Source organism: Orbicella faveolata, unplaced genomic scaffold (assembly GCF_042242905.1).
Source record: "Orbicella faveolata isolate gen_17 unplaced genomic scaffold, um_ofav_v1 contig_13, whole genome shotgun sequence".
NCBI lineage: Eukaryota > Metazoa > Cnidaria > Anthozoa > Scleractinia > Merulinidae > Orbicella > Orbicella faveolata.
Genome location: NW_028301540.1, coordinates 6,734,421 through 6,750,756, shown reverse-complemented (window position 1 = coordinate 6,750,756; position 16,336 = coordinate 6,734,421). Strand labels below are relative to the sequence as shown.

General features: G+C 41.7%; 4 protein-coding genes across 4 annotated transcripts; 1 reads left to right on the top strand and 3 right to left on the bottom strand.

Annotated features, from left to right (window-relative positions):
• The first annotated feature begins 1,711 nt into the window (after window positions 1-1,711).
• On the top strand, window positions 1,712-8,078 carry LOC149114775 (uncharacterized). Its single transcript, XM_089284317.1, has 3 exons — window positions 1,712-2,319; window positions 2,636-3,206; window positions 3,329-8,078. The coding sequence occupies exons 1-3, from the start codon at window positions 1,736-1,738 to the stop codon at window positions 5,000-5,002; spliced, it is 2,829 nt and encodes a 942-aa protein (XP_089140443.1). The 5' UTR covers window positions 1,712-1,735; the 3' UTR covers window positions 5,003-8,078.
• LOC149114776 (uncharacterized) lies at window positions 5,247-7,127 on the bottom strand. Its single transcript, XM_089284316.1, has one exon. It carries the CDS (start codon window positions 7,125-7,127, stop codon window positions 5,430-5,432), a length of 1,698 nt encoding a protein of 565 aa, XP_089140442.1. The 3' UTR covers window positions 5,247-5,429.
• A 1,704-nt stretch (window positions 8,079-9,782) lies between the features above and the next one.
• LOC149114774 (uncharacterized) lies at window positions 9,783-12,158 on the bottom strand. The gene has a single exon (XM_089284315.1). It carries the CDS (start codon window positions 11,799-11,801, stop codon window positions 10,086-10,088), a length of 1,716 nt encoding a protein of 571 aa, XP_089140441.1. The 5' UTR covers window positions 11,802-12,158; the 3' UTR covers window positions 9,783-10,085.
• A 2,341-nt stretch (window positions 12,159-14,499) lies between these two features.
• On the bottom strand, window positions 14,500-15,754 carry LOC149114773 (uncharacterized). Its single transcript, XM_089284314.1, has one exon. It carries the CDS (start codon window positions 15,715-15,717, stop codon window positions 14,848-14,850), a length of 870 nt encoding a protein of 289 aa, XP_089140440.1. The 5' UTR covers window positions 15,718-15,754; the 3' UTR covers window positions 14,500-14,847.
• Between the last annotated feature and the right edge of the window lie 582 nt (window positions 15,755-16,336).

Sequence of the window (16,336 nt, the reverse complement as noted above, 5' to 3'; positions counted from 1 at the left end):
AATGTCATCTCAAAAAATGATCTCTTTGAACGGTGTGGAACTGAACCAATGGCTACCATCCTGATGAGGAGACGTTGGAGGTGGATTGGCCACGTCGCTCGCCAAGAAGCCTCAATTGCGAAAACTGCTTTGCATTGGACGCCAGAAGGAAAACGCAAGAGGGGCCGCCCTAAGATCACATGGCGGCGGACGGTGGAGAAGGAAATCAAGGAGATGGGTAAGACCTGGGAAGGCATCAAGTTTATGGCAAGGGACCAACAGATGTGGAGTGAACATATTGCTGCGCTACATGCCACTTAGGCGTAAAGGGCATGAGTGAGTGAGTGAGTGCCACACTTTTCATCTAGAGAGGAGAGAGAGAGAGAGAGAGAGAGAGAGAGAGAGAGAGAGAGAGAGGGGGGGAGGAGAGAGAGAGAGAGAGAGAGAGAGAGAGAGAGAGAGAGAGAGAGAGAGAGAGAGAGAGATCGTTTCCCAAAATTTCTGTTCCCTATCACGTTTTGATCTGTAAGTATCAAAATACTTACAGTAAAAATGAAAGGTAAGTTGATGAAGTGAATCTTACTCTGTTGTTGGCGTGTATACTGGGTATGGCGTATACTACGGATATGGCCAGAGTTGATTAACAAATTTACTCAAACCCGCTATATACGCTTAAACCGGTATATACGCCAACAACAGAGAAAGATCATTGCAACAACTCATTAGCATGCAGTAGGCACATTTCACTCTGTACATGGCGTGTTTACCGGGTTTAGCGTATAAAGCGTATATGAGATGAATTAATTAACATCAACTACTACTACTACTACTACTAATAATAATAATAATAATAATAATAATTAATTTTATTTATTATTATTATTATTAATTTAAATTTAAATTTAAAATTATTAAATATAAATTAATTTTATTTATTATTATTATTATTAATTTAAATTTAAATTTAAAATTATTAAATATAAATTAATTTTATTTATTATTATTATTATTAGTAGTAGTAGTAGTAGTGGTAGTAGTAGTAGTAGTAGTAGTAGTAGTAGTTGATGTTAATTAATTCATCTCATATACGCTTTATACGCTAAACCCGGTAAACACGCCATGTACAGAGTGAAATGTGCCTACTGCATGCTAATGAGTTGTTGCAATGATCTTTCTCTGTTGTTGGCGTATATACCGGTTTAAGCGTATATAGCGGGTTTGAGTAAATTTGTTAATCAACTCTGGCCATATCCGTAGTATACGCCATACCCAGTATACACGCCAACAACAGAGTAAGATTCACCTCATCAACTTATTATTGTTCATCACATCACATACGCATGAATACATTTGTTTAACTTTATCAGCTTTTTTCCGTTATTATTTTCAAAAGGAACTAACCACAAGAAATTTGTCAGAAATATCAAACTTATTGATAGGTTACATAACGCTTATGTAATCTTTTCTTCATCAAATGTATTAAAGCATTAACTTGTTTTGGAGATTTGTATTGTGGAGTGTTTAGGTGAAAGCCATTATTTGTTTTTGAGCTCAACGAAAGAATTTAGAGAAAAAGAATATTGCAAAGCTATTGGTGGTGATCAAATGGAGTTCTCAATCTTTCACCTGTGATTTGCTCTGCTATTCTTTCCGGCGGGTTTGAGAATGAAAATTTGTTCATGTTTGTGACGGAACAGTATTTAAGGGTAGTCAGAACTTCAAACGACTCAGTTCATGCTCATGTTCATGTGGCAAGATGAGCAAACCTTGCTCTCAGTTAAATAGCAAGGCAATAAGAGATAAGGCGGAGTGCGAGATAGTTGCGAGGGTTGAAAAGCTGTGTTCGGTTGTTGCTTTTAAGTGCGTTTGGCGGGTTAGCGACGCCGAAATAGAAAGAGCATGGAACTGGATATGCGAGAAACGCGACGAATGCGATTTAACCTTGTCAAAATTGGCGGAAATTTGCTTCTTTTTTTCGGCGATAAGTACGTCAACATTGGACAGCAAGAAGCGAAAAAGGCCACAATTGCAGGAGACCAGAGAGAGTGACGAATCGAATGACGAATCGCCCGTCAATGCGTCCCAGCTTTCATCGCCGGGAAAGCAAACATTCCCAGCCATATCTTACTGGGTGGCTTGCCAAACAAACAATGGCTCGGTCATTAATGCACTTAGAATCCAAAGAGCTGTCGCAAGTTGCGGTTTGAAATATTATGCATCAAGGGCGTCACGAAAGAAAAACTGTTGTCATAACCTGAATCAGCTGTGTCAAGTGTTTAAGGACCACAAAAACCTCTGCTTAATGCAACTAGTGGAGTCATCGTACCAGCATTGCCTCGGGTGAGTAGATTAATTTGACCAATTTATATTCTTTGAATTTCTGTTAAATTGCACGCTAATGAAAGTAAATATATAATAAACAAACATAAATAGTCAGAAAGGTAAAAAATGCTATTCATCATTGAAAAATCAAAGTAATCATGCTTCATTGCCCGGTGAAAAGAGACTGTTATTCGATTATCGATAATTGATCAATTTTTATCTTCTCATTTTCAAAACATCGCGAGTTTGATTTCAGCAGTTCACTTTCACAAAGTAATACCAGGGAGATATTGCATTGCCTTACGTAAGCAAAACCTTTTGTTTTGATTGGCAGGGCTCTGCAAGAGGAGCTTCATGGTGACTTCCACGAAGAATCCCAAGAGTCAGCGCCGACGGAAAATGTCGTTCGCCTTCGTGTCGTTCTTGAGAGTTTTCAAACGATGATGGCAGCATCCGTTTCGGAATTACGCCGAGCTGGTCTCGTGTTAGACACCTTTGGATTTGATAACAACCTGCAAAGTACATCGCAGACAGCACTACCAGATCCGCCGCACAAACCCCTATCCTGTCCAGTAACAGTCCTGTGCAACGATATACAAATTGTGATGAAAAAGCTGCAGTATGCTGTGTATCGCGGCGAGGTGTACAAACTGGCGGCCAAATCGCAGTTCACGTTCCAGTATCTGTGTACCATGAAAACGTTCCTCCACAGCCTAATGGGAAACGAAGCGTTCAAAGACCGTCTGGTCCAGCATATTCAACGTGTTCTGCCCATACTAAGCGAGCCAGAAAGCTCTTTCATACGCCAAATTAAGATTGACAGAGACCTGATCGAAGTACAAGACGGGTGGTTTTGGAGCTTTTCCTCTGGGTCGTTCGTCCAAGGGATTATCTCAGAATCTCAGGTGAGAAGAATACACTGGACTGTTTTAACATTTAAATAAGAAGATACAATCAAATTTTCAAACCCAATCTTTACGATCTGTAGCACTGTCTGATGTGCTTTTGTTTTGGCTCTTTTCAACAGAAGGGTCTCACAACTCCACGCGCGTTTGTGGACTACGACCGACTCAAGGACCCGGAGCCAAGATATTTTGAGGCAATCCTAAGGAACAGCCTAACAGAAGATGAAATTCGGCAGTTTTGTGCAGATTTCCTGGCGTTGTTCCGTCCCAAAGAACACAAACAGCCTGTGCTGTGTGCTATTGGCTCAGCTGACAGCGGAAAGACCAGCCTCTTCTCACCTGTTTTTCAGATCATTCCCCTAAGCCGAATTGCTCGCGTCACGAAGCAAAAGAGTTTCAACAAGGCTATGATCGACAACCTGACAGAGGTTATCTTCCTAGACGAGGCATATGCCACCCTGCTCGACATAGATGACTGGAAAATCATATGTCAAGGGGGCTTCACGTCGCACGACGCGAAGTGGAAAAAGGCTCAAGGTTTCCATTGCACCGCGACCATGTACATAACTTGCCAGGTGGAAATGGATTTTGGTGCAGCTCACAATCAAGCTATGGACAAACGCCTGCGCAAGTACCACTTCAAGAGTCTTCCTCGTGTCGAACCTGAAGCAAACAAGTGGCTGAGGAAACATGCTATGGATTGCATTGTGTGGGCGCACAATATCGTAGGAGACAGCCCGAGCAGTCAGGCCAGTACAATGCCCACTGTGCACGAAAGTGGTATGCCTGAGGAGGAGTTGCGCAACATTTTGAGCGTTTCTTTAATAGACGAAGAAGTCGACGAAACCGCCCAGGGCGATTGTAGACGAGAACAGAGTTGCGGCCTTCTGACAGAACCGCAATCCCGAGAAGAAAGCTCTGAAGAGGACGCCATTGAAGATGTCGGCGATTCCGATGAAGACGAGACCCTGACGACCTTGAAAGCTAGGCTGGCACAATGCTCACCTGGCTCTCTACGTCACCGCCAACTGAGCCACATGTTAGAAAGTCATCTCGCTGAAAAGGAAAGGCTGAAAAGGGTTGAAGAAAGGTGCTATAAGAAGAGGCAACACTTCTTACAAACGAGGGGAGTGTCGGTGGAGCACGTGTCGTTGCTCCCGCACGACCATAACGAGCCGCTGCCCACACCGATTCGAAGGGACCTCGCTGCCTTTCAAGAAGATCAGGAACAGGAAAGGATCAGAACAGCATTTGGGAAGCCGTGGCTTTTAGCTATGGAGAAGGAAATGGCTGAGCAAAGCGACAGAATGGAAGATCCAAGAGACGAAGAAGAACGAAGAGTGATGCAAAGTCTCCTGGAAATCAATTGCGAAAAACTGCGCTGTTATCACGAGCGTCATGGAACGCTGAAACTACCGGCTGCCCTGGCAGAACGCAAGAGGCTCTACCTTATCAACGAGCTGGTAGACCGTTCTTGCGTGAATTTCATACGAGACCTGTTCTCTCCGCTGCCAGTGAGAGTCTTCCCACCGAGCCAGCGTCCAGCAAATCTGCCTGCCAGAAGCAGGAGCTCAGACGAAGACGACGAAGAATGTTGGTCGGCGGCACCAAAGACACCAATGTACATTCCGAATGACGACGTGGAAGCTATCTGTCCACCGTCCCCAGGCATTGCTCGAGCTCACAACCCTGTAGCAGCTACGTCAGTGAAGAGGCCGCACTTTCAAAGCCAGGCGCGTCCATCCAAGAAGCAAATGACCCTGACTCGTTTTATGCAGACTAGTACGCAACCGTAGATTGGTAGTTTCATGGGCTTGTAATAAGACAGCTTGCGTGCGACTTATTCTTTCTATGTTCATATTTGCACATGTATTAGTGTGTGCATTGTTAAGGAATACCACGTTGCGCTTATGCTACGTTTGACTATTTTGCACACGATGTGAATTAAAGGAAAAATATTATGGCTATTAGTTACATTAAGAGATTATAGTTCTTGAAAGCACTGTGAACTAGACAGTCGTTATGCTACAGTGATATTGACAGTGGCGATAGGCCAGTTCCAAAAGAATATAACATGTTTGTTGAGTTTGCTGTCATCTGGAGACAGGAAGATGCATTTACAATAAAGCAATTGATTTTTGTCTGTTTTGTGTACAACAAACTCTGCTTACACCCATCAGCTTTGCATTGAAAGTCAGTGTCCACACTTTTCCAGTCTCTTTATCAAACTAGCGACATTTTCATTCCGGCCCTTTTCTTTAGAGAGTCCGCCGTTCTTCCGTCTTGAAATGCGAAATCGGAATCTCTCAAAATAGCTGTCCACTGTCCAAACCCGTGCTTAGTTATCCCTTCCTTCAGAAAATCATCCTCTTCTTTCGTGAATTTTAAAACATGACGAGTTTTCCTCTGAAGGTGCAAGTTTCTCTTAGGCAGGGTATCCTTTATGGGGGTCGAGCTGTTTTTATTCTGAGCTGTCTCAACTGAAGGCCCGGAGCTGGACGTTGAACCGCCAAGTCTTGCGTGTACGTCATCGTCTACCTCGGAACCCTTGGTACCTTGAAGTTTTTGAAGACACTCGTGACCCTTCAGGGCAACTTCTCGCGATCGTTGCTTTTGATAGTGAACTTTAGCAACCGCAGAACTGTGTTTCTGGTCCTCAGACAAAAACCTTTGCTCTTCGCTAGTGAGCTGATTGAGGCTTTGCGTTTCGACGATTTGGCGATAACGTGTGGGATGAATGTATTTTCCAATTGCATCAAAAACCAGTTTGCTCATAGTTTCGCCCAGTTTGCCATGCTGACCTCCATTTCTGGTGACGAGAACGAAATCACACTGGGGCTTAAGCAACGGTCTAACGTTCGAGATGTAGCCGTTAAGAACGTGCATGTTTGCGTCGGTCAGAATCAAAGAATCGAAGCCATATTTTCCAGCCGTCTTGAACGTTTTCTGATCGATAAATCCACCGTTTTCCTTAGCTGTGGCAATCATGTCCACCGTCAAATATTGGTACGTCATGGGCCGCGATCCCTTCACCTTGATGAACAGATACATGGCTACAAATTTTGTGGCAAATGTTAGGTCTGAGGGGTTCACTTGGGCTGGACTGGTTTTGCACATTTTCACGGTATTTTCGTAACGCGGCAGATGAAATTTCACCACCTCCAATAACTCCTCCATTGTTGCCCAGTGCCCTCTTGCTTCCAGAGTCTCGATGTCTAAATCTTGTGTCCACTGCAATCTCATCATCTTTGCAACTGTTTTTCGGGCTCTCTTGAGGTACAACTCTGTCGTAGAGAACTTTCTTAGAACTGCTTCTGATGCGCCATGAAGTTTTCTGAAGTCGATCAATTCAGAAATAGCATCTATGTAGCCCAAACGCCCACCATGACCGAGCTTACATTCATCTTGTAAGTAGTCGATAAATTTAAACAACAGATTTGGAGAACACAAACTAAAGTCGACCACTTCAAACGTTAACTCCTCTTCATCTTCACAGCAAAATCTAAGAAACTTGAAGCACCTTGTCACTATCTGTTGAGCGGCACGATCTTTCTTACAACCGCCAGCACTTCCTGTCAACCATTTCGTGAATACTTCGCCAATGTTACATGATAATGGAAATGAAGAAAGTAACTTCACGTTGTGCTTTGTGGTCTCGCTTGTCTCATCTTCATTTCTTCCAATCGTCAGCGACTTTGTTACTTGTTTAGAATCGGGCCTTTCGTCAAAATAAAAGAACCAACTGTGTTTAGTGCTAACGTGTTTTCTACAGCCTCTCTGACTTTGAAATCCATCATGTTCACACTCTTGTATCGGGCAATGGTAAAAGCTGTCTGCTTCATCCTTTTCCAAGTGAAGCCGCTTTGGTTTGGGTGATGCTCCTTGGACATCTGACCAATTGACTTTGCACTTCTTGCTCATTTTTTCCCTTTAAACAACATGTGGCTAGCACAATCGCCTTTAAATCTTAGCCGAAACAAAAGGACGTTTCAACTTGCCAAAACATGCCCTTGCTTGCCCACACTCATTACTATTGTGTAAAATTCATGACAGTGAGATACAACCCAAACTTGCCCAGGCAGGTCTGTACACGCCTATTCAGTGACACAATACATAGTTAACGGATCGATAAATCGGAACAATAAAGTCCAAAACTTGTTCCTAATGACCAATTTCGGAACAATATATTCCATTCACAGATAGCAAAATCGGAATAACACAGTCTTTCTTTATTAATTTCGGAACAATGTGTTCCACGCACAAATAGGAACTCGGAACAAAACAGACCTAATTTATCAAGTTAGGAACAATGTGTTCCATGCACAAATAGGAACTCGGAACAATACAGACCCAATTTATCAAGTTAGGAACAATGTGTTTCATGCACAAATAGGAACTCGGAACAAAACAGACCCAATTTATCAAGTTAGGAACAATGTGTTTCATGCACAAATAGGAACTCGGAACAAAACAGTCCTAATTTATCAAGTTAGGAACAATGTGTTCCATGCACAAATAGGAACTCGGAACAAAACAGTCCTAATTTATCAAGTTAGGAACAATGTGTTCCATGCACAAATAGGAACTCGGAACAAAACAGACCCAATTTATCAAGTTAGGAACAATGTGTTCCATGTACAAAAAGGAACTCGGAACAAAACAGTCCTAAATCACTCATTTGGGAACAATTTGTTCCACTTGCAGTTGACAACTCGGAACAAAATGTTCTTGTCTTACCTTACAGTGAACGCTATGTTCCTACTCTGTAAAAAGCCGGTCCTCTTAAGGTTAATAGGAACACAAAAATGAGGAACACTCGATCCCAGAGGAACGTTCCTTTACAAATATCGGAACAGCCGAAAAAACTTAAAATTTGTGAAAAATAAACCAACAAGTTCAGCTTTAAAGCTAAAAAAGCATCTATTAAACGTTTAGGTAAAATAGAACCAAGCTTCAAAATCTAGAGCACTTTGATGTTCTCGAAGGCAGTAAAATAAACCCTGTAAAAATTTTGGGAAATGTGGAGGATCGTTTCCCAAATGTCCTCGTTCCTTTTGCTACTTTTCGTTAAATCTGTTACGTCTGAGATATTATATCATTTCATTGTCGCTCCATGGCGTAAAAGCATTTAGAAGTTGAACTGCAATTTCCCAGTCAATATAAAATTGAAAAACAGCAACGTTGTTGGATTTTGAAACAAAGTTGAAAAATTAAAGGTAAACGGTCCAAACTGTTCTCTCACAAGAAGACACTTGACTGAGACATGGAAGGGAATGACTAAGTTAAATCTATCAATGTTTCAAAATCCGTGAAATCCGTCTTTTCCGCCGTGTTTAGTAAAAAGTTTCACTTAACTGCCTCCCAGTACTGGAAGTTTCCACCGAAGGTTTTTCTTATTAATGGCGGAAAGGACGGATTTCGCGGATTTCGCGGATTTTTTCAATTGGTTTTATTTAATTCTTCTCTTTAAAACTGTAAGTAAAATATTATTAATGATATATTATAATATATTATTTATATTATACTTACAGTTTTAAAGAGAAGATTTAAATTAAATTAAAAAATCCGCAAAATCCGTAAAATCCGTCCTTTCCGCCATTAATAGGAAAAACCTTCGGTGGAAACTTCCAGTACTGGGAGGCAGTTGGATGAAACTTTCTTGTAATCACGGCGGAAAGGACGGATTTCACGGATTTTGCGAAAATGTTCAGATTTGTTTTAATATCTCTTTGCAAAACTAAAGCATAACATTTGCGCTTTTATCCTTTGGCCTTTGAAATACAAGATTTTACTTATCTCTGGTTTCTATATTCTGTTTCAACTGTTTTTATTGAACCACACCCCACATTTGCGGTGACATAGAAAATGTTACATCTTTCTTCAAAACCCAGTGACACTCATACGTCGCTTTCCTACCTTCCCCAACATCAAGATGAGAGCTGTCTCAGTTTATTTATTCTTGTTCGTGTTTTTAACATGGGTCGTAATAATTGTGTGATACACGATGAAAACACGCCGCTGTAGATAATATTTTCTCAACTCTTTTCGCTTGCCTCATTAGTTCTGGTTGATGTTGTTGATAGCCCCTACTGGGACCATGAGTAGACATCATTTCCTAAATTCCTCTCACACGAATTTACCGTCACTGTGGCTTGTTAATCGAGTTTATTGTTTGGTGTAAAATAACTGTTGATTGCTGACCACTGCGACAAAAAATGGCATCGACATGAAAATTACGTGGCGAGAAAAGTCGTCTAGAAAACTCACTGGAAAGCATCAGCAACATGCACATGAGACGGATGAGGAGCAGAGTATTTTCATCACTCAGCAGTGTAATGGAGTGGATGAGACGGAAGAGGTACAGAGTATTTTCATCACTCCTCTTCCGAGCACAAGTGGTGCGTCTGTGCCTCATTCAAGCTTCAACGACTGTGCAGTCTCTGCTGAACTACTTCGAGCTAGTACTTCTAACAAGAAGAAGCGAAAGAGGCAATCCAGCAGTCAACGAGCAGTCAAAAAATCCCAGAACGTTCTAACTCGATACTTTACTAGTCAAAAGTAAAAGCGGTGTTTTTTCCCTCGTAAGATAGGCCGTAGGGTGGTCTTTTTCAGTAGTTTGATAATTAGGATAGAATTAGAATTAATAATAGATAGGATAGAATTAGGCACTCAGAACGCTACATGTACCTACGATAACTCGTTACAAGAATAGACTTTTGTGTCCAAGAAATTAGAGTTTATTACACTTTGATCATTTATAAAACGCGTTCCGTAGATGTGTTAACAGGCTAGCTGTTTGTCGAATTGCGATAATTAAATGGTCCAGTTTCCTCTGCATTTTAGTCGGTGTGCATTTGTTGTTTTTTGCTAGTTGAATTGCTAACCGAGTGGCATCTTCATTCCAGCCCTTTTCTTTAGAGAGTCCGCTGTTCTTCCGTCTTGAAATTGGAAATCGTCATCTCTCAAAATAGCAGTCCACTGTCCAAACCCGTGCTTAGTTATCCCTTCCTTTAGAAAATCGTCCTCTTCTTTTGTGAATTTCAAAACACGACGAATGTTCCTCTGAGAGCGCAAGATTCTTTTAGGCAGGGCGTCCTTATTGGGGGAGGAGTTGATATTTTGCACTCTTCCAACTGAAGGCCCGGCGTCGGAAGTTGAATCTCCGAGTCTTGCGTGGACGTCCTCGTCCACCTCTGAACCCTTGGCACCTTGAAGTTTTTGTAGGCACTCGTGACCCTTCAAAGCAACTTCACGGGATCGTTGCTTTTGATAGTGAACTTTGGCAACAGCAGAGCTGTGTTTTTGGTCTTCCCACAAAATCCTCTGCTCCTCGCTAGTGAGCTCATTGAGGCTCTGCGTTTCAACAATTTGGCGATAACGCGTGGGATGGATGTACTTTCCAATTGCATCAAACACCAGTTTGCTCATGATCTCCCCCAATTTACCATGTTGGCCCCCATTTCTGTTGACGAGAACGAAATCGCACTGGGGTTTAAGCAAAGGTCTGACGTTCGAGATGTAGCCATTGAGAACTTGCATGTTTGCATCGGTCAGAATCAAACAATCAAATCCAGACTTTCCAGCAGTCTTGAACGTTTTCTGATCAATGAATCTACCCTTTTCCTTAGCTGTAGCAATCATGTCCACCGTCAAATATTGATAAGTCATGGGACGCGACCCCTTCACTTTGATGAACAGATACATGGCAACGAATCTCGTGGCAAATGTCAAGTCTGAAGGGTTAACTTGAGTTGGACTCGATTTGCAAATCTTCACGGTATTCTCGTAGCGCGGCAGATGGAATTTCACCACCTCCAACAACTCCTCCATTGTTGCCCAATGGCCTCTCGCTTCTAGTGTTTCGATGTCTAAATCTTGTGTCCACTGCAATCTCATCATCTTAGCAACCGTCTTTCGCGCTCTTTTGAGGTACAGCTCTGTTGCAGAGAACTTTCGAAAGACTGCCTCTGATGCGCCATGCAGCTTTCTGAAGTCGATCATTTCAGAAATGGCATCTATGTAGCCTAAACGTCCACCATGTCCAAGCTTGCATTCGTCTTGTAAGTAGTCGATAAACTTGAACAACAAATTTGGAGAACACAAACTAAAGTCCACCACGTCAAAAGTCAACTCTTCCTCGTCTTCACAACAAAATCTAAGAAACTTAAAGCATCTTGTCACTATTTGTTGAGCTGCGCGATCTTTCTTGCAACCGCCACCACTTCCAGTCAACCATCTCGTGAATACTTCGCCAATGTCACACGACAATGAAAATGAGGGAAGTAACTTTCCGGCATGTTTTGTAGTCTCACTTGTTTGATCTTGAATTGTGTTCACCATTGGAACATTTCTTGCTACCTTTAGCGAATCTGTGATTTCTTTCGAATTGGGCTTTTCATCGAAATAAAAGAACCAACTGTGCTTGGTATTAACATGTTTTCTGCACCCTCTTTGACTTTGAAATCCACCATGGTCACACTCTTGTATTGGGCAGTGATACAAGCTGTCGGTTTCATCCTTTTCCAAGTGAAGCCGTTTTGGTTTGGGTGATGCTCCATCGATATCCGACCAATTGACCTTGCACTTCTTGCTCATTTTGCCGTTTGAAGAGCATTTGGCCAACACGATCTCCTTTAAATCTGACCCATAACCAAGGAGCCGATGACAAGCAAAGGAACTGCATATATGTTTGTATTTGCCAAGTCATGCCCTTACTTGCCCGCCCTCATTACTATTGTGCAAAATTCATGACAGTGACATGCAACCAAACTTGCCCAAGCAGGTCTGAGCGCGCCCTATTGTTTGCCTTACAAAGTACACCTCCATTTGGGAACAAAATAGGAATGCGCAGAGAAATGGTCCGAAATCTGGTCCCAAATGACCAATTTGGGAACAATATGTTCCATTCACAGAGAGGAACTCGGAAGAAAAGGTCCTAAATTATCAATTTGGGAACAATATGTTCCATTGGCAGATGAGAATTCGGAACAAAACAGTCCTAATTTACCAATTTGAGAACAATGTGTTCCATCAACAGATAGAAACTCGGAACAAAACAGTCCTAAATGACCAACTTGGGAACAATGTGTTCCATTTACAGATAGGAACTCGGAACAAAACAGTCCTAAATGACCAACTTGAGAACAATGTGTTCCATCAACAGATAGGAACTCGGAACAAAACAGTCCTATATTTCGTAATAAGTGGCCAATTTGGGAACGAACTGTTCCATTCACCGATGGGAATTCGGAACAAAAATATCAATTTGGGAACGGTATGTTCCATTGGCAGATGAGAATTCGGAACAAAACAGTCCTAATTTACCAATTTGGGAACAATGTGTTCCATCAACAGATAGAAACTCGGAACAAAACAGTCCTAAATGACCAACTTGAGAACAATGTGTTCCATCAACAGATAGGAACTCGGAACAAAACAGTCCTATATTTCGTAATAAGTGGCCAATTTGGGAACGAACTGTTCCATTCACAGATGGGAATTCGGAACAAAAATATCAATTTGGGAACGGTATGTTCCATTGGCAGATGAGAATTCGGAACAAAACAGTCCTAATTTACCAATTTGAGAACAATGTGTTCCATCAACAGATAGAAACTCGGAACAAAACAGTCCTAAATGACCAATTTGGGAACAATGTGTTCCATTTACAGATAGGAACTCGGAACAAAACAGTCCTAAATGACCAACTTGAGAACAATGTGTTCCATCAACAGATAGAAACTCGGAACAAAACAGTCCTAAATGACCAATTTGGGAACAATGTGTTCCATCAACAGATATCAACTAGGAACAAAACAGTCCTAAATGACCAATGTGGGAATAATGTGTTCCATTTACAGAGGGGACCTCGGAACAAAACAGTCCTAGTTTATCAATTTCGGAACAATGTGTTCCATGCACAGAAAGGAACTCGGAACAAAACAGTCCTAATTTATCAGTTTGAGAACAATATGTTCCATTTAGTGTGAACGTTTTGTTCCTACCATGTAAAAAATCTGGTCCTCTTATAGTCAAAAGGAACACAAAAACGAGGAACAGTCGATACTTGAGGAACGTTCCTTTTGGAATATAGGAACAGCCAACAAAACTTAAAATCAGCGAAAAAACGAGGCAAAGACTAAAGAAAAACTCAAAAAAGCGTAAATCGAGCGCTTAGGTGAAAAGGAAACAATCTTTAAAAACTGGTGAAGTTTGTTTCGCTCAAAGGCAGCGAAACACGCCATGATAAATTTTTGGGAAATGTAAAGGAGAGAGAGAGAGAGAGAGAGAGAGAGAGAGAGAGAGAGAGCGGAGAGAGGAGAGCGCTGTCACCAACTGAACTTTTTTATATATCTAAATGATATTTTTATTCACAGAGAAATGGACAGGATGAGGATTTCTTCGCCCTGAATTTTTTATAAGCATATGTTAAATGATATTTTAATTTGCATTGTTCATTACTGAATATAGCTCTTTGCACATATATTTTTTTCAATATTAGAACTATCTCACTTTAATGGAAAATAAATGTAAATACCTCACTGTACATATACCAAAGCCCAACATGTAAATCCCAAAGACCTCTCGAAAGGAAAATAGGGGCTATGTGCCCTCGACCAAATTAATAGAAAATCAAAATCAAAGTAGAGCTTCATTTGCAGACAGGGTACATACATAATCTCCTACTCGACATTTCAACTAAGCATTTCACCAAACCGAATTAACTGGACACGAGGAAATCTACTTAAGGTTACAGTATACCTCAGATCGGCAATTTTCTTCAAATTTCGATTTTTGGTTCAAAGTAATGGTCGAAGAGTAATCTCAAATTTCTGAAAACAAAATCTTAATCCTGGCGGAGAAATGGAAGGTTTACGTTATGGCCGGAAGTAAAAGTTCCCTCTTGATTGACAACCCTATAACGTGTATGCAATCAACCGAGACTACTTTCGCGGGAATATTACCTATATGGATGGATACCACGAATTGGCTGGCTACTCAGTAATCAGCAACGTTAATCCAAGCATTTTTCGTATTAGGTGTAATTCTATTAAGTTGTAAGTAAACATGGCCACGGAAAACTCCGTTTACCAGTTCGAAAAAGCGAAGAACGAGTGAAAATACATCAGTGAGTGAAGAAGCGAAAGTTGGCCTCGCGGATGAAGCCATAGCTATCGTATCAAGCGGGCAAAAAGATCGAGTCAAGAGAAGAGAAAGGCTCTGTAAAAATTTGGGAACTCGACAGCGATAACAGCGACGTTTACAGTGACTCTTTTGTTAATAATAATGAGAGAGGAGTGTTTATTGTGACAAAAACTAGAGCTAAGCTTTACAAAATGCTATAATATTTACATAATTTGATGTCTGTTAAACCTGTAAAACATGTTTCCGTATCTAATCATGATATCATGGTTACTACAACTAATACTAATACTACTATCATCATCATAACATTAATTAACATATTCCATACAAATTGGTATATTACAAGGTAAAGGTAAGTAAAAGAAATAAACTATTAAAACCTATTTCAACAGTGTTTACATAATGGCTCCCTCCTGGGTTTCAACGTCAATATCGGTATATTACAAGGTAAAAGTAAATAAAAGAAATAAACTATTAAAACCTATTTCAACAGTGTTTACATAATGGCTCCCTCCTGGGTTTCAATGTCAATATCAATGTTCTTAAAGTCACAAAAGGCTTTCCTTCTAGCTCTTGAACCTCTTAGGCAGATTAGTGCGGATCTTAGTAGAGCGAAGGATGTCCTTGCTCTTATCCAGGAGATTGTTTTAGCATAATGTTCTCCTTTCTTGATGGAGATCAGCTGCGCCAGTCTGGAATGGTATTGCAAGCACTCGTTTCCCATGCCGCCTGTTGACGTGAAAATAAGGGGTGTAAAAGTTCCTTGTTCGATATCCAAAACCCTCCTCGCGTAAAGGCGCTTCTTCTCGTTCTCATGATTGCGGTATATCTGTTGGAGCTCTAGGTCCCTATACGAATCAGCAGTAGGGTGACAAACCCTCACGTCAAAGAATGCTGATCGTTGGTTCTCCCAGAACCCGCGCGCATGAATATCTAATCTCGCATCTGGAGCTCGATTAGAACCTCTTCCCAGCTGTTCACCCGAGATGTCTTGCAGGACAGGCTCAATCTCAACATCGGTAAAAACCATATTGAGGAGTTCGGCTTCTAAGTCCCTCAGCTCACTGTGACGTTGGGTAACGAACCCACCTCTCTTGCATATCATTGCGTGGTCCACTGTAAAAGCATCACCGCATACACAGGTGGAGGGGATATCATCAACCGGCCAATCGTAGCGCAGTTTGATTGCATCGCGGAACTCTCTCTTATTTAGATTGAAACCCATTTCACGAAGGGGGAGTACCGTCAGCCAAACAGATGACCCTTTTTCCGCAGCAAGGTCAAGTGCCCGTTGGACTTTCTGTGGGGCTACCCCTCTGATATGCTCTGCCTTGTCTTGGAGCACCGTTGCTCTCTCACTCCTCATTGCCTGTTGTAGTGGCTTGACCAAAGAATCATCCGTCATCTGATGGGATTAAGCCACGATCTATTGGACCAGCGGGATGGTAACTTTGACGGAGGAGGATTGCTCAAGATTTGCGTCAAGACACGGGTTTGTCATGCCAAGCCCGCCTAGACGGACTGGCAGTGCTAGAATGTCCCTGTCCAGCCGAGCGCACCTATGCTCCGTAATTGCAGGGATGAGCACCTTAGATATGGCATTCTCCAAAGGCTCCAATAATTCTTGAATATCAGGCAAAGTTCTCAAAAAATAGGTCCATCGGTGCTTGAGGCCAAAGGTGTAAGCAGCATAACACGCTTGAGGCTGAGAAAGAGCAAACTCTGCCAGCTTGGTAATCTCGCTGACCCAGTTGGTCACCTTCTCGCTAACGTATTCTTCTAGATATTCCCGTGAACCTATCACCGCACCCAGATGTTTTTGTCCCTCTACCGTCACATTGACAGCCGTGTCCTTGAACACTTCTTTCACGCTTGCCTCTTTATCTGGCTTTGAGATAATCCAACATTTCTTGGGGTTGGGAAAATAGCCAAAGACTGGGCCAAGGCTGTTGAGGACATCCCACCATTTCTTGATTTCCAGTACA

Coding starts and splice junctions, on each gene's coding strand:
- LOC149114774 (XM_089284315.1), bottom strand. CDS start 11,801: ATGAGCAAGAAGTGCAAGGTCAATTGGTCGGATATCGATGGAGCATCA.
- LOC149114776 (XM_089284316.1), bottom strand. CDS start 7,127: ATGAGCAAGAAGTGCAAAGTCAATTGGTCAGATGTCCAAGGAGCATCA.
- LOC149114775 (XM_089284317.1), top strand. CDS start 1,736: ATGAGCAAACCTTGCTCTCAGTTAAATAGCAAGGCAATAAGAGATAAG. Junction 2,320..2,635: donor TCGTACCAGCATTGCCTCGG/GTGAGTAGATTA, acceptor TTTGATTGGCAG/GGCTCTGCAAGAGGAGCTTC. Junction 3,207..3,328: donor GGATTATCTCAGAATCTCAG/GTGAGAAGAATA, acceptor TCTTTTCAACAG/AAGGGTCTCACAACTCCACG.
- LOC149114773 (XM_089284314.1), bottom strand. CDS start 15,717: ATGAGGAGTGAGAGAGCAACGGTGCTCCAAGACAAGGCAGAGCATATC.